The sequence below is a fragment of the Tachyglossus aculeatus genome, chromosome 26 (assembly GCF_015852505.1).
Source record: "Tachyglossus aculeatus isolate mTacAcu1 chromosome 26, mTacAcu1.pri, whole genome shotgun sequence".
Lineage (NCBI taxonomy): Eukaryota > Metazoa > Chordata > Mammalia > Monotremata > Tachyglossidae > Tachyglossus > Tachyglossus aculeatus.
This window is the reverse complement of record NC_052091.1, coordinates 16,867,544-16,885,520: the sequence shown is the minus strand read 5'-3', so window position 1 is coordinate 16,885,520 and position 17,977 is coordinate 16,867,544. Positions and strand designations below refer to the sequence as shown.

At 47.0% G+C, this 17,977-nt stretch overlaps 1 protein-coding gene across 1 annotated transcript in view; it reads left to right on the top strand.

The window, feature by feature from the left end:
* ADAMTSL3 (ADAMTS like 3) overlaps positions 1–17,977 on the top strand; it is a 317,132-nt gene that overhangs the window by 40,006 nt on the left and 259,149 nt on the right. Inside the window, 1 exon segment of the mRNA XM_038767353.1 lies at positions 10,201–10,320. Coding sequence (XP_038623281.1) covers positions 10,201–10,320 — 120 coding nt within the window.

The window sequence follows — 17,977 nt, the reverse complement described above, 5'->3', positions numbered from 1 at the left end:
CAGGATTAGAATCCAGGTCCTCTGGCACCCAGGCCTGTGATCTATCCACTAGGCAACACTGCTTCTCTTTCCTACTACAGTAGGGGTAAATGCCTTCAAAGGGCTTACAGTGTAACTGAGGAGGCTGAATTAAAGAATGTACAGATAGAGGACAAAGAGAATGGAGGTGGGGGGGAGTCAGTGAATAAATGTGGGGTTAAGTAGGAGAGTGAGTAAGTGGATACGTACAAACCACTCTGATTCGGGCAGTTCCAAGTCTCTCAGGAGTGATCTTTGAGTAATTTGGAAGATGACTCCCCCAGCTACTTCAGGCCGGAGTGGTTCCACAGCATAATGGGGTTGAATTTCCAGCAGAGGAAAACTCTTCTTGGCTCATCCTGAATGGAAGATTACCATGAGTATATTACTGCAGATTGCCTCCAGTAATGCCTGTCCATCTCAGGGAGAAGCTCTGGAGTGCAGCTTTACAAGGGCGGGGAAATTTTATAAGGGGCTGGGCTCCCTCTTGGGGACTCTAGAAAGTACCATCTTAGAAGGGTAAGCAGAGGGGCTTGGCCGTCCTGAAGTCTGCCCAAGGGCAATTCCTGGAACCAGAAGCCACAGCGCTCCTTGGACAGAGGTCGGTTAAGCCCTGGTTGAAGACCTGCCCACAAGAGCCAGTCTGCAGACGGCACAGTGATCCAGGGCTGGATTCATTCTTTCATTCTCTCAGTGAAATATTTTGGGTACTTATGGTGGGGCTCGAGTGCATATGAGAGCAGACTGGCAGGAATGCAACACATTATTCAGAGAACACGACATCATTCTGTGCACATCTACCAGCTCCTCAGAAGCCTTCGGTGTTTGTTTTTTAATGGCGTTTATTAAGCGCATACTATGTGCAAAGCACTGTTCTAAGTGGTTGCCCATTTACCTCTGCATCAAGGAGAAACTCCTTGCCACTGGCACCGAGGCACTCAATCAGCTCTTTCCCTTCCACTGTCCTTCCTCCTCTCCCTCTAAACCCCAGGTTTCTTGCTTCATTTCTCTCAACCCAGCCTACTCTCTTGTGTCTCATTCTTGTTTCTCTCATCAACTCCTTCCCACCCTCCTGCCTGGAATCCCTCCCTTTTCATATCCGACAGACCACTGCTCTCCCCATCTTCAAAGCCATACTAAAATCACATGTCCTCCAAGAAATCTTCCCCAACTAGCTTCTCATCTCCCCACCCTATCCTCCCTCCCTTCTGGTCAGCCATGCATGTAAATCCATGCTCCCCATGCCATTACTCACTCCCTCCACCCCAACACATGTCCATATCTATATCTAATTATAATTAGAAGATTTTACAATACGTGTAAATATTTCATTTCCAAAGTGTCATCTTTCACATCGCATTCAGCAATCTAGGTGCTTCATCCTAATGTGCTTGAGATCCGTCATTATAATAATGGTGATACTTGTTATGTGCTTATTAACGGTTTGTCAAGCCATGTACTGAGTTCTGGGGTAGATACAAGCTAATCAGGTTAGACACAGTCCCTGTCCCACATGGGATTTACATCCCAAGAGGAAGGGAGAACAAACTTTGAATCCCCAATTTACAGATGGATAAACTGAGGCACTCAGCTATTATATGACTTTCTCAAGGTCACCCAAAGACAAGTGGCAGGGCTGGCATTAGAACCTAGATCCTCTGACTCCCAAGTCTATGCACTTTCCACTAAGCCATGCTTCTTATTATCGTAGGCTAAATTGAAATGGGATTTAATACTTCAAAGATTGAGGATAGGATGGGAGACATTTTTGCCAAGAAAATTTTGATTGTTCTATCCAAGTAAGTGAGCAGTTTAAGCAATCCTGGTATTAAAATTTCATAGTACTGTCATTTATTGCCTGTCTCCCTCCCTAGACTGTAATTTCCTTATGGGCAGAGAACATTGCTACCAGCTCTAACTGTACTTTTCCAAGTGCTTAGTACAGTGCTCTGCATTCAGTACACACTCAGCAAATAATAATGATGGTATTTGTTAAGCGCTTACTATGTGCAAAGCACTGTTCTAAGCGCTGGCACTGTTCTAAGTGCTGACTGATTGATTCACATCATGAAAGAACCTTGAAAGGAAAGTGTTCTGACAAGTGTGACTGTTCACCTTTTCAGAACCTGGTCTACCTACTTAAGACATTAAGTCAAATTTTAAGAGCTCTCGTGAAGCACACATATATGGGGCAAGGGCTTTAGTTTGGATTTGGCTATGGTTTTCCCTTTCCTTCCCTCTCCTTGTCCTTTCAAATTAACCTTTTTTTCCATACCCCAGCTTCAAGTATTTGGGAATTTCTACTGGAACCACAAACTTCTCTCTGTACCCTCTTCCAATATCCCTGGCAGACCAATTAACTGCCCTGCTGCTCAAAGGACGGTAATCACGGTCCCGGACATCTTCTAGGGCCTGGAGTCCAACAGAAATAGAAACGTGATACAAATTCCAAGGGCCATTAATGTTTCTTTTTAGGCATTCCCAGCAATGGGCAGTTTCATCTGGGAGAGCCAGCTGGGCCCGCATGCTTTGTCGTGGGGTTTTGTATAACCTGACGATCCAGACAAGCCTTCCTGTGTGTTTGTGGTGCCTTGGTGACTGACGTACATTGCCCAGGGCTTTAATTGCCAAATTTGGGACTGAAACAGAACTCGCTCTTGGGTATATTGGCAGCAGCCGATGTCTTCTCCCTGGCCTCTTTTTGAAGCACTGTGCAGACTCCTCCTCAGGAGTTAGGGCTGGCCCAGCCCGACTGGCACCCCAGAAGCAATTGTCTTGCATTTATTTGTGCGATTTCTGATTCCCAAGTCCCCAGTTCCCTCCTCTTCTTTCTAGGTCTGATTCACTATCGGGTGCTCCCAAAGTTTTTCCTGGGGCATTCAGATTATTGGGAAATCCTCCCTGTATATGTGAAGGCTTGGGCGCCGCGAGCATCGCAACTGATGTTACCCTGGGTGAATTGAGTGATTTGTAGCTCAGCTTTTAGGAAAACAGAGTTGAATTTAAGCTGAGACAGGGCTTGTGCTTACGTGCTGGGCAATAGTAAAGGTTTTAGTGATGTGTCTGTCTTTGGGCATGCTTTTGTTTCTTGTGGGTTGAAAGTAGAATTTAAAATTCTGCTTATCAAAGCTTTAACAAACTTGAAAACTGTACAAAATGGGATAATGTTGCCATTATCAGCAGAGCCAATGTTTGTAGAACACTTCATTTCGGCAGAATTCCGTCCTGCTACCTCTTCCTCCCCAACCCCCTTCATAAATAAGTGGTATTTATTGAGTGCTTACTGTATGCAGAATACTATAGTAGGCACTTGGGAGAGTACAATATAATAGAGGTTATAGACTTGCTTCCCTGCTTCCAAGGAGCTTTACAGTCTACAGGGGAGCTTATATTCTACTAGATTCTCTCTCACTCTGAAACCCTTACCCTCTCTCTAGTGGAAATAGCACAGGACTGGATATCAGGAGACCTGGATTCTAGTCCCAGCTCTGCTACTTGACTGCTGTGTGACCTCAGGCAAGTCACTTAACCTTTCTGGGCTGCAGTTTCAGCATCTGTAAAAGGGGACTAAGACCCCTGATCTCTTCATCTTAGACCGTGAGTCTGGTGTCCCTTCTGACTGCCTTCAGTTTATTCCAGTCCCTAGTGTAGTGCTTGGCACATAGTAGGACTCAATGAAAATCAGTATAATTAATATTATTGTTATTAATTATATTAAGTGTAATGATGATGCTCTAGGTTGACTTGTGGGGATTGTCATGGATTTGACAAAGGAAACCAATGACACTGTGGATCAAATATATTCACAACTTGGGGCATTTCTTTCTCTTGGAATGTCCCTTTGATGGTCAGAAACCTGACGGTGAAGCTCATTCTGGAAGAATCAAGGATTCATGAAGGAAATGGTCTTTATGCCAGCCCTTTGTCCTGATGTCATGCCAACTCCAGTTCCCCACCTAGACCTGCCATCAGAACTGGTTGGCAGGCCACTTGCCCAAGCTCTGGTTTTGAGATTAACCCTCACTTTACAATCAGAAGAGCTTTGGATTGTTTCTACATAAATGCACAACAATTGCTCTCTAGTCACCAGAGAGCAATTAAGTCCTTTAGGGCCCATTATATAAGCTTCCCTTTGGCATTTGCAATAACCTTTATTCCATCATTGTCACTTTGATTCATCTTTCAGTTTAATTAGCAAGGGGGAGTGCAAGCACGGAAAAGCCTTTAACCCACTCATTCATTCATTCAATCATATTTATTAGGCACTTACTGTGTGCAGAGCACTGTACTGGTGCATGGGAAAGTACAATACAACAATAAACAGTGACATTCCCTGCCCACAGTGAGCACACACTCTGGGGCGGGGGAACAGATATCAATGCAAATAAATAAAATTACAGATGTATACACAAATGCTGTGGGGTTGGCAGTGCCAGGGAGGGTAAAGGTAGCAAATCAGGGTGACACAGAACAGTGTGGGTGATGAGGAAAGGTGGGACTGAGTCTGAGAAGACTTCTTGGAGAAGACGTGCCTTCAATAAGGCTTTGAAGGAGGGAAGAGTAATTATCTGTCAGATTTGAGGAGGGAGGGCATCCAGGCCAGAGGCAGGACATGGGTGAGAGGTCGGTGGAGAGATAGTTGAGATTGAGAAGGTTAGCACTGAAGGAATGAAATGAGTGGGCTGGGTTGTAGTAGGAGAGTAATGAGGTGAGGTAGGAGGGGGCAACTTGATTGAGTGCTTTGAAGCCAATGGTGAGGAGTTTTTGTTTGATGTGGAAGTGGATGGGCAACCACTGGAGTTTTTTGAGGAGTGGGGAAATATGTCCTGAAGGGTTTTGGAGAAAAATGATCCGGGTAGCAGAGTGAGGTACGGACTGGAGTGGGGAGAGTCCCTACTAGACTACGAGCCCTATGTAGGACAGGGACTGTGCCTGACCTGATTATCTCATATCTATCCCAGTGTTTGACAAAGCATTAGTAAGTGCTTAACAAATGCCAAAATGATTACACAGCTTCAGGCAATATTTGAGTCCTGTCAAATGAGTTTTCCTTCTTGCGGAGTTCTTCAGGAATACAGCTCTCGCATTCTGGAACTGACTCTGCTGTTGATGATGATGGTTCAGGGAAGGGAGAGAGGAAGTTAGTCTTGAAGAATTGATTGGCTCAGAGCCTTCTGCCCAATGCCCTGCACCTGAAGCTTCACCATCTATCTTTTCTACAGCGAGCTGGTCGAGTGGCAGAGCAGTCAGGCATTAACTAGGAGACAAGACTCCTTCCTTGATTCTTTCCCTCCTGGGATTCAGACTCAATGAAGGTCCTCGGAAAAGATTCCCCCCTCCCTTTACATCCTGAGAAGCAAGTGCAACCTCACAAGGTCATACAGACAATTGCTATGCCTCCAACCTTCCCAGAACGATAGCTGTTTCCAAACTCCTCCTCTTCCCACTGTCAGTGGTTCTGGGCAAGCTTCCCAGAGAGGTCCCGAGCAGTAATGTCCAATACTTCAGTTGTGCATGTCTCTTGGAGTGCAGAGACCACAGGGACCCAGGTTTTGCCACTTTAATCAGCTCAAGGGTAACTGGTGGTCTTTTATATGAACAGAAACCTTCAGGCTCTCCCCACCTTCAAAGCCTTATTAAAACCACATCTCTTCCAAGAGACCTTCCCCACTTAAGACCTCATTTTCCCTTCTCTCACTCCCTTCTGTGGCATCCTTGCACTAGAATTTGCACCCTTTACTTACCCCATCCTCAAGTCCATAATTTAATCTATTTATTTTTATTAATGTCTTCCTTCCCCTCTAAACTGTAGGCTTGTTTTGGTCAGGGAATGTGTCTACCAACTCTGTTCTATTATACTCTCCCAAGAATGTAATAATAATAATAATAATGGTGGTATTTAAGTACTTACTATATGCCAAGGATTCTTCTAAGCACTGAGGTAGTAGATACAACTTAATCAGATTGCGTACATTCCCTGTCCCACATGGGATTCCCTGCTGTAATCCCCATTTTACAGATAAGGTAACTGAAGCCCAGAGCACTTAAGTGACATTCCCAAGCTCACACAGCAGACAAGTGGCAGAGGCAGGATTAGAACTCAGGTCCTCTGGCTCCCAGGCCTGTGCTTTTTCCACTAGGAAAAAGTGGACCTTTCGGTAAGGTCAGCTAGGAGCTGTATGGGGGAGAGAGGATCAGGTCCAGGAGGAGGAGAGGAGCTGGGTAGAAGCAATGGTTACCACTTGGCCTAGGCTGATAAAGGCACTTAGAACAGTGCTTGGCACATAGTAAGTGCTTAACAAATATCAACATTATCATTATTATTATTACTACTAATTGGGGGATGGGGACATTGTGCACTTAGCTATGTAACCCTACTCAAGGAGAAGAAGAGTCTTCGAACTGCATGCAGGCCTGAGAAGAAGTGGCTACTGGGGATATAGGTTTCCAGGAAACCACTAGCTGAGGGAAATCTGGGGTCTGCTCTTTTTTCATGGTATTTATTAAGCCAGGCACTGTACTAAGTTCTGGGGTAGATACAAGGTTGGTTACAGTCCACGTCCCACCTGGGGCTCACATCTTAATCCCCATTTAACAGATGAAGTAACTGAGGCACAGTGAAGTGACTTGCCCAAGATCACACAGCAGACTAGTGGCAGAACCAGGATTAGAACCCAGGCCCTTCCGACTCCCAGGCCCATGCTCTATCCACTAGGCCATGATGCTTCACGATGCTGCTCTGCCTGGGAAATGTCATGATGAAAATGCTCAATTTGCAGTTGACCTCGATGGAGAGGGTCAACTTGCTTGTCCTTTGATCTCCCCAGAACGAACCGCTATTCAGCAGCTCTTCGTGAGCCCTTAGTGGAAAAAAGGTTTACAAATACTGGCTCGGCCGGCTGGTTGGCTGACTTGAAAACTTTACATACCCTTTGTGGCTACAGTTTGTGTAATACTTGCTGATTTTTCCCAGAAATATACCCCATCAGCCTGATTCCCAGCCCTGTTTTGCCTACTGTTGGTTAGGAGAATGGGCTGGGCTGTTGTAGAGATGTGGGGTGCCGGAGCACCAGAGAGCTTTGGTCAGCTACCCTTGCCCCCTACTCCCTGGCATGTGGGGACTGGCTAACATTTAGGCCACCCTCCCTAGAGACAGGTAGACTGGCTCAGACCCCTCAAATGGCCTCGACAGCGACCTCCCCTCCCAGACACCAAATCCTGCCCCTGAGCCAGGAGGTAGTAATCATCACGCTATTTGTTAAACACTTACTAGGTTCCAAACACCAGGTAAGTGGAGGGGTAGATACAGTCCCTGTCTCAGGTGGGGCTTATAGTCCAAGAGGGAAGGAGAGAGAATACAGATGAGGAAATTGAGGCCCAGAGATGTGAAGTGACTTGCTCAAGGTCTCACACACAGCAGACAAATGGCCAAGCTGGGAATAGAACCCAGGTCATCTGTCTCTCAGGTCTGTGCTGTTTCTTCTAGGTCACACTGCTTAGCTCTGGGTCTCATGAAGGGGCTCCCGATGAGCAGTCCCAGGGCACTAACTTGACTTCTGTGAGATTTCCTCAACATGAAAAAACATCGACGCCAGTGAGATGATTGTTTCTGGCATGGAGGTGCTGGGAATTTTACTGACCTCCTGACCTTCCCTCCCAAATCCTCTTCTTCTCCTAACCGTCCATCACTGTTGATCTCAGCACTATCCTTCTTGTCTTATAAGTTGTCCACCAGAATGTCATCTTAAATACAACCTTTCTTCTTAAAGACATGATGTCTTCTCAAAGACAGGATGTCTTCTTAAAGAAAGGATGTCATCTTAAAGACATCTTAAAAAAATGCCTTTTTTTTCACGGTCCACAGTTGAAGGCCTCGAAATTCTGCTGGTTATTCCCCTGTCACGTTTGGTGGGTCTGCCTCTTCCTCGCTGGCCTTTGAGCCATTCACTCTGGCTCAAGCCCTCACCATTTCCTGAACAGATTATTGACACTGGTCTCCCAGATTCCCAACCTCTCTCCTTTTCAGTCCACCCTACCAAGAATCACGTAGATCATCTTCACAGAATGCTCTTCAGGAATCGGGAGGATGAAATGTCCACTTTGATCCTGGAGGTATTGAAGTTACGCAAAGTGACTGGGGCCAAATCAGACAAAGGCTTGTTGGTTAGGCTTTGGCCACTGTGTGGCCAGCAGTCAGCCCTGGGCTAGAGAGTGACAGGCTACTTCCTGGGGAATGCTGGTCCCTAGACTAGCTGGGGAGAATGGCTCCAGGCCAGCCCTGCCGAGGGAGAAAGCAGGAGGTCAGTGGGTCAGTGGTCTTCACCTTGGGACTTCTGATTTCTGACCGTCTCTCCAGATCACAGTGTATGGGGAGGTAGAAAGACCAGCTGAGAGCAGGAGGTGGGGCTGGAAGCTGGTCACATTACCTATTTCCTAGCTTCTGAGCCTCCAGTCAGACAAGGGGGCAAGGACCAGGCAGAATTCTAGCACCTGAATCGATGAGATGCTTTCCCAGCCCTCTCTCGGCTACTCAGTTCCATAGCTGCTCTTTCCCCTGGATGGCTCCTGATGATTGGCATGCTGGCATGCCAAACTCAACACACCTGAAACATGTGTCGTCTTCTCCCCAAACTGCCTCCTTCTCTTAGCTTCCCCATCTTCATCGAGAACACCACCATCCCCTTGTGACCGAAGGCTACAACCTTAGGATTGTCCTCAACTCTTCACCATCATCAGCCTTCACATCTGACACCCAATTGAGTGCCAGAACACACCACTTTTTTCTAAAAACAACACTTCATGGATCCATCCCTTCCTCTCCACCACCATGACGGTTACCTTGATTCAAATACCCATCAGGTCATGATTAATGTATTGAATCGGTCTCTTTGCTGGCCTCCCTGCCTCTGGCTTCTCCACTTTTCTGGCCACACTCCCCACTGCTGCTTGTAACATTGCTCAGCACACATTTCACCTCTCCTCTAAACCTTCAAATGATTGTCCCTGCATGTCCCTCAGCATCAGGAAAAAAAACCCAAACAACCTATCCCATTGGCTCTATGAGTTTAATAATAATAATTATGGTATTTAAGTACTTACTATGTGCCAGGCACTGTACTAGGCACTAGGGTGGATACGAGCAAATCAGGTTGGACACAGTTCCTGTCCCCTGTGGGGCTCACAGTCTTAATCCCCATTTTCCAGATGAGGTAACTGAGAGAAGTAAAATGGCTTGCCCAAGGTCACAAGGCAGACAAATGGCAGAGCTGGTATTAGAACCCATGGCCTTCTGACCCCCAGGCCCGTGCGCTATCATGCTTCTTCTCAGTTCTCTTCCCTACCTGCTCCCCTGCTAGAAATTTTTGCTGCCCTGAATCCCACCATTTGACTGTTCCTTTCTCTCATCTTGCCTGTCTCTGATCTCTTGCCCACACTGTTCTCAGAGCCTAGATCCCCTTGCCCCCAACTCATTCTCTGATAAACCTCTTTCCGGCCCACCGTCAAAGCCCTCCTAAAACGCCACTTCCTCCATGAAGCCATCCCCAACTAATAATCAGTACCCAGATCTTATCAAGCTTCAAGCCCTCTCTTTCTCTTACATGTTTATTCATGTCCATCCTTAGCTCTTGTGAATCTGTGCACATATGATATTTCTGTCTGTCTCCCCTGTTAATAATAATAATTATAATAGTAGTAATAATTGTGGTATTTAAGAGCTTACTGTGTGCCAGGAACTGTTCTAAACATTGGGGTGGATACAAGCAAATTGGTTTGGACACAGTCCCTGTTCCATGTGGGACCCACAGCCTCAATCCCCATTTTACAGATGATGTAACTGAGGCCCAGGGAAGTGAAGTGACTTGCCCAGGGTCACAGAGTTGGTAGGTGGCCCACCTGGGATGAGAACCCATGACCTCCTGACTCCCAAGTCCATGCTTTATCCATTGTGCCAAGGGCAGGAATTGTCAAGTGCCCCATTTGTATTTCCCAGGCACTTAGTTCAGTACACTGCGCTTGGTGCAACAGGCACTCAGTAAATACTCGTACTTGAGCTGGACAAGGATTTGACTGAACATTCTTACCACCTCATGCCCCTCTCCCAGAGGGGCTGCACTCCTGACCCACCCAATGGCCCCCGTTCTCTGGAGCTGCCCTGTAACCCAGCTATGTTTTCTCTTTCAGACAAGTGCTGAGCAGCCCCAAGGAGCTTATTTCCTCCCGGAGTTTGCCCTCTCTCCCCAGGGAAGTTTCCTTGAAGACACAACAGGAGAGCAGTTCCTCACCTATCGCTTCGACGACCAGGTCAGTGGAAGCCCGGGCATTGGCTTAAATGACCTCCTCCTGGGAAATCCAACCTGTCTCCCAGTGTGCCTTCCTTTCCATCCCTGACTCTGGCCAGATGGAGAGGGGACCAGCCAGGGAAGTCCAAGTTGTGGAAACGCTGATTCAGTGGATTGAAAGGCCCTCTCCTGCGCTCATAGTTCCGAAAGGTTTCGAGCCCCTTGGCCAACACTAAGATATACATAGCTTCCATTTCTGAAGCATGTGGACTGTGGCAGGGTTTTTAGGGTATAATGACTCTGTATTACGTAACCTTGGGCCTTCTCAACTCAATAGAATTTTAGTGGGGCTACAGTTTATAGCCCCATTTAATCCAGAAATCAGTGACCCGGCTTGTTTTAATGTAAGGGAAACATTCAGCAAAGCACGAGTGGGATAAAGCCGGGTGTCTGGAAAATCCAGTCTTCTAACTAGTGGTGTAAATGCCTTCTCCAGAACTGTGGATCCATTATCCTCAATACGGAATGCCAGTGTAAAAGTCAAAAAAAAAAACCATGAAAGGAAACCCCGTCCATCTTGGCAAAAGATCTAAAGAGGCCTCGGAAGTCTGGGGTAAACTGTGGAAATTTCCTCAGAACACAATGTGTTCCAGAAGCCGCGTGGCACACCATATGAAAACAATACGTGCTATGTTCATGTGTTCTGAAAATAAGGTTCTTTTATGGGAAAGAGGCAGGGCCAAGCTGCGATGGGAGGGATGAGTAATCATCCAGTGCTGGTTGGAGAAGCAGATAGACAGACGGTCTGGACTGTTAGAGCAGCCCAATGGCTGTTAACCCCGTGGCTCTTCCATCCCTCCCACCCTGGCATCACAGGCTAAGAGGAATGGGAGTCTGAACTCCATGCCAGGTGTTTGCCCCTTTTAGATCTGGGTCTGAGAAAGGTTTTTTTTTTTTAGTATTATTTTGGGTATTTTAATGGTATTTGTTAAGCATGTACTGTGTGTGTGAAGTACTGTTTTAAGTGCTAGGGTAGATAGAAGTTAATCAGCCTGGCTACAATCCCTGTCCCAAATGGGGTTCACAGTCCAAGTAGGCGAGACAACAGGAATTGAATCCCCATTTTGTGGTTGAGGAAACTCAGGCAAAGGAAGGGCCCTCAGAGGATGTTTCAGGACCCTCTACTCCTTCGTCCCCAGCTTTTCCACAGAACTGATTTGGTCATTGTGCAACTGTGGACCCCTCAGGAGGCCACAGTAATGATAATAATAATAATAATAATAATAATAATAATAATAATGGTATTTGTTAAGCACTTACTATTTCCCAAGCACTGTTCTAAGCTCTGGGGTAGATACAAGGTAAGCAGGCGCCACGTGGGGCTCACAGTCTTAAACTCCATTTTACAGATGAGGTAACTGAGGCCCAGAGAAGTGAAGTGGCTTGCCCAAGGTCACACAGCAGACAAGTGGCGGAGTTGAGATTAGACCCACATCCTCTGACTCCCAAGCCAGTGCTCTTTCCATTAAGCCACTCTGCTTCTCAGTGATGGAAGCAGTGGAAAGCCCCCCCCGCCCCACCTTCTGGACTGTGAGCCCACTGTTGCGTAGGGACTGTCTCTATGTGTTGCCGACTTGTACTTCCCAAGCGCTTAGTCCAGTGCTCTGCACACAGTAAGCGCTCAATAAATACGATTGATTGATTAATTGAGAAGGCTGCTTGGAGTTACTGGTCTTAAACTGCTTGGGGGACGGGAACCAGCACAGGCCTAGGTTCCCTGACTTTGGGGAGCAGAAGCCTAGTGGGACTTGTCCTGCAGCCCCTGGCCTTCCCTGGGAGATTCCCCCACAGAGAGCAGGGTTGGAAACCTCCGGGCTTCCTCCTCCGCAGCCAGTACAGAATCCTGGTGCACTGGGCTTGCCATAGAGCAGGATTTCTGCTCTCCCTGGCCAGCTGAGTCCTGCATGATAGGGCAGTGCCTGGGATATTGGAGGGGAAGGTGTTTTCCCTTCATGTGCAGACAGCCTCCAGTGTGTTGGGGGCGGGGCAGAGGTGAGCTTTTTCAATAGAAAACAGCTGGTAGGATATCCTGGCCTCTTCCAGCTGGGTCTGGTGGTCAGATCTGGGAGTCCTTTCTCCCCCTTCTAGACTGTGAGCCCGTCACTGGGTAGAGACCGTCTCTATATGTTGCCAACATGTACTTCCCGAGCATTTAGTACAGTGCTCTGCACACAGTAAGTGCTCAATAAATACAATTGAATGAATGAATGAGTCCAGAGATTTGGCTGCCAGTACCAGTTCTACCACCAACCTGCTGGGTGGCCTCAGGAAAGTCACTTAACCTCTCTGGGCCCCAGCTGCCTCATCTGTAACGGGCCCCATAATCTTTGCTTCACAGGGGTTTGGGGAGAATGAAATGAGACCCCCGATGCGATTGTGCCCTGGAAGTTCAAGTGCTCTACAGAGTCAGGAGATTGTTGTTATTTCAAGTATTATTCTTGCCTAAGCGAGTGCATTTCTCGAAAAAGGGGGTGACGGAAGATGGGCTTGTCTGGATGTCCATTAGCATATTTTGTAAGACAGAACCTCTCTTGCCTGTGAGAGCAGGGAAACCTTCAATTCATCTTCAGCAAAAATCCAAGGATTTGATGTCCCCCAGATTAAGCATCTGGAAAAACAATAACGCATAGAGCAGGAAAACACAGCTGCAAAGCCGAGTAGGTTTAACAAGATAGTAAAAAGCCCAGTATAGACTGTGCAGCTAGTTGAAGGGGTATCTGTCGAATAAAGCAGCTCTGGAAGCCAAATGAACAACTCCAGATATAATTTCCTGCCGTGCTGGGCTTTAATTGGCTCTCTCTGATACCTTGGGAGGGCCTCTGTGGATGGTCAGTCACTGCGGGACTGTAAATCGCTCCTGAAAAATTACTGTCTCAGTGTTCCCAAGCTAAGGATCCACTTCTCTTTCACAGAAAGGTCCTGAGTTATGGGCCCTGGGTGCCTGGCAAGGGGTGGGTGATTTAGGGTTATTAGTTTACTTCTTTTGTATGGTCTCGACTCCTCCTAGGAATGGAGAATTTGGCATGCCAGTGACACCCAGAGATTCATGGGTTCCATCTGCTCAAAGCAGGTAGACTGCTCAGTCCTCCTCGTTCCCATCTTTCATTTCTTGTTGCTTAAAGAACTGCTTTAGTCATCGGGTTGCAAATTTGCGTTTTGGTTCCCAAAACCTGGGCTGCCTTTTAAAAGAAAATAAGCTTTAAATGGAAACATATTCACACTTTTCTTTCCTTTTCCCAGAATCCCTTCCACTGCACCAGTGTAGACTGGGAACAACTGAAGCGTTGGTGGATTGGCTAAATCAGATGTCTTGAATTTTGAGCAGTCTCTAGAAGTGCATTCCTCACTGGGATTTAGGCACCATCTGGCCTGTGTTTTTGGCTTGGCTTTTTTGGAGGGGACAGGGTCCTGGGTGGCCTGGTCTAAGTTCTGGATTCAGTTTTCCCTTGCTGCTCCTGCAGCTGATGAGCCAGGGGACCTCAAAGAGAGCCACTCAACCTGTTTGAATCCCATCTCACCATCTGTGAAATCTGAAGAGAAGCAGTATGGCCTAGTGGAAAGAGCATGGGACCTGAGTTCTAATTCTGGCTCTGCTAATTACTTGTTGTGTGACCTTGGGCATGTCGTCTCACAGCTCTCTATGTTTCCTCAACTATGAAATGAGGATTCAATACCTGTTCTCCCTCCTACGTAGACCATGAGCCCCTTTTAGAACAGGGACTGCGTCTGACCTGATGTGCTTGTATCTCCCCCAGTGTTCAGTACAGTTCTTGACACATAGTAAGTGCTTAACAAAGGCCATAATAATAATGATGAGGATGATGATGGGACTGCTCCCCATTTCTCCTCCTCTTCCTTCTCCTCCTCTTTCACTGTCATTCTCGAGACTAGCCCTTGATCAAGAAATGCCTAGAACTGTCTAGAACTGTGGTTGGAGCTCAAGGGAGAAAGGATGGGCTGCCAGGAGATTTAAGTTAGAGATGTTAGGTGGTCCACTTCTGAGCAGAAGGACAGCCATCACACAGTCCCTCCAAGTGTCTTGGTAATGTATTTGGAGTCGGTAACCTGGGTGGACAAGGGGTGCTTTCTCCAGGATGACGTCTCTCAGGGATTCATGTTCCAAAGTTACAAAACCCAAGGCTTAACTAACACGGCGAGATTGCTTTGAGATTTTGTTTTCCTGTTCTCCGATCCAAATTCCCCTTTTAGCCAAGTTTTTCATTTTACAGATGAGGTAAATGAGGCCCAGAGAAGTGAAGTGACTTGCCCATGGTGGCGGCAGAGCCCGGATTAGAACCCATGACCTTCTGACTCCCAGGCATGTGCTATATCCATTAAGCCACACTGCTTCTCAACTGACTGACTAACTCATCCACAGGAGCAAACGAACTGGAATGTGGAGGTTATCCAGTGCTGAAGGTTAGTGGTATGAGATCAGCAAAGAGATAGGGAGTGAATGAGTTGAGTACAATAGAGAGGGTGGCATTGAGGGCATCAATTTAGTCAACCAGGGAAGGTAGTTTGGGTATGGAGACTAAATGGGGCATGACGACTTGAGAAAATTGGATCAGTCAAAAGATTGGAGGTCTCTGTGTGGGAACAGGATATATGCAGGGAGGAGGTGTGTAGGAGAGAAGGCAGATGAGAAGGTTGTGGTCAGACAGAGGGATTTCAGAGTTGGTGAGGATAGAGATTGAACAGTGACTAGAGATGATAAGATTCAAAGTTGTGTCTAAGTTGGGGAGCGGGTGATGTGGGATGGAGCAGGAAGTCAGTGGATTTAAGAAGTGATAGAAAGCAGGCAATGGAAGGGTCATCAGGAACCTCCACATAGATATTGAAGTCCCCAGGGATAAATGTAGAGATGGAGAAATAGAGAAGGAATGTGAAAAATGGATGGAAATGATTAAAAAAGTTGGTGGTGGGGCTTGGGAGGTGGTACATGACCATGACTAGACTCTGGAGTGGCCGGTAGAGGTGGATTATGTAATAATAATAATAATGGCATTTATTTAACGCTTACTATGTGCAAAGCACTGTTCTAAGTGCTGGGGAGGTTACAAGGTGATCAAGTTGTCCCACGGGGGGCTCACAGTTTTAATCCCCATTTTACAGATGAGAGAACTGAGGCCCAGAGAAGTGAAGTGACTTGCCCAAAGTCACACAGCAGACAACTGGTGGAGCTGGGATTTGAACCCCTGACCTCTGACTCCAAAGCCCATGCTCTTTCCACTGAGCAATGCTGCTCATAAATCATTATATGGACTTAATGACTTAATGGACTTCAGAGGAAGGGAAAGAGAGGGTTGGGAGCCGGGTGGAATGGTGTGAAAGTGACACTGGGTAGTGAGAAGGAAACCAACTTCTCCCCCTTTCCCAGTGAATCTGGAAGAATGGGAGTATATAATAATAATAATAATAATAATGGCATTTGTTCAGTGCCTACTATGTGTGAAGCACTGTTCTAAGCACTAGTGGGGATACAAGGTGATCAGGTTGTTCCACTTGGGGCTCACAGTCTTCATCCCCATTTTACAGATGAGGTAACTGAGGATCAGAGAAGTTAAGTGACTTACCCAAAGTCACACAGCTGACAAGTGGCGGAGCCAGGAGAGCAGTAGGGACAGTATCATCTGGGGAGGGCCAGGTTTCAGTGCTGGAGAGGCGGTCCTGAACAGGTCAGTGATGAAGGGAAGATTCCCCATAATGGAGTCAGAGTTCCACAGGCTGCAAATGCCTGAGTCTGTGAGTGGGGACCGTGTGTGAGTTTGTGTTGGATGGGAGGGAGATGATGGGGTGCAGTGCAGGGGAAGGGGAATGAGGGAGTATGCTGGGACTGGATAACGGGGATGGGGTGTGGGAGCAGGTGGGGGGGGGGGGGTGGAGGAGGATGAGCATCCTGCTGGGAAGGGAGGACAGGGATGGTTGGAGTGGAAGGGAGGGGATTGATGTCAGAGAATTTTAAAGGTTATAGGTGAGGTTGTCAACAGTAGTAACCACCTGGTCTCTGATTAAATTGGTGAATTGAATGAGAGTCCTTGAGAGTGATAAGGTCAGTGTTCAGGAAAGAGAAGGCTAGATTGCTGTAAAGCCAGGCAGCTCTTGATATGTAAAAATCCCATTTATTGTGGCCAGCGTGTCAGACAGCCCTATCCTTCTGTGTTCTCTACTATGGATTCAGGCCGGGCTGCAGGAGAGGGCCATGAAGGAAAGGCTCCAAGGCAGCAGTTCAGAAGGGAAATCTTTGTGATTCAGGCATTGTCACTGTGGGGAGGAGGGAATGTGTCTGTTTATTGTTCTATTGTACTCTCCCTAGCACTTAGTTCAGTGCTTTGCACACAGTAAGCGCTCAATAAATAAGATTCAATGAATGAATGTTCAATGTCCTGGGCAGGCTGTAGCAGCTAGATAGGAGATCTCAGTGTCCTCAGGCAACTCTCTGGCCTGGGTGATGTTGGAAGGTCTGGGCCCTCTGAGGGAGCTCGGCAGAGAGAGGGATCTCAGTGTTCTCAAGCAGTTGTTGGCCCGGCCAATGTTCGATGGTCCGGGCCAGCTGAGGCAGCTCAGCAGAGAGAGGGAGATCTTGAGGGCATTTATCTGTTTTGGGTGATTTCCCAGTCCTGGGCTCTTTCCATTAGGCCACATTGCCAGGAGTGTTTTTTCCCTTGACGTGGGCTGCAGTTGTCCCTGATGATCCCCATTTTGTTTGTTTTTGGCCATTCTTTCCCAGTCCTGGATGTTTCCATTTCTAATCCTTCCCTCCAAGGCTCTGGTCTGTGGTCGCAGTGTGGCACTTAGAGGGACTCAGCTGATGGGGCACTCTGGTCTATGAATATGTAAAGATTTGGAGAACGTTGGAGACGCACTTATATGGGAATATGCTTGGAGGAGGGAGTTAGAAGAGAGAGATTTGTGGGGTGTAGGGAGAGGGAAGCAGGCACAGTTCACTACAACAAAAATCTCTCTCTGTTGAAGATGTATCCAAACTCTAGCTATTGATCCATATTTTCAACACAATGAAATTTCAGTTCAACAAACTTCAGTGGGCCCTCTGTGGACATTAATGGTCATGTGTCCGTGGGGGTGAACGTGAGGATTGAGAAGGCAAGCAGAGGGTTTGAATTTAGGGTTAGACAGGGTGGGGATGAAAGAGGCAGGACAGGTAGAGAAGAAGGAAAAGGCTGTTGAGAGAGTTTATCAATAATAATAATAATAATGGTACTTCATTACTATGTGCCAAGCACTGTTCTAAGCTCTGGGGTAGATACAAGGTGATCAGGTTGTCCCACATGGGGCTCACAGTCTTAATCCCCATTTTACAGATGAGGGAACTGAGGCAAAGAGAAGTTAAGTGACTTGCCCAGAGTCAGGCAGCTGATAAGTGGCAGAGCCGGGATTAGAACCTATGACCTCTGACTCCCAAGCCCAGGCTCTTTCCACTAAGCCACACTGCTTCTCTAACCTTCTCTTGAACCTTCTCTTCTCAGGACTAAATTGGTCCAATTTATGGAACCTAACCTTATGGATGCAATTTTTCTAATAACAATAATGATAATAATAACAGTGGTATTTGTTAAGCCCTTACTGTGTACCAAGCACTGTCTTAAGTGCTGGGGTAG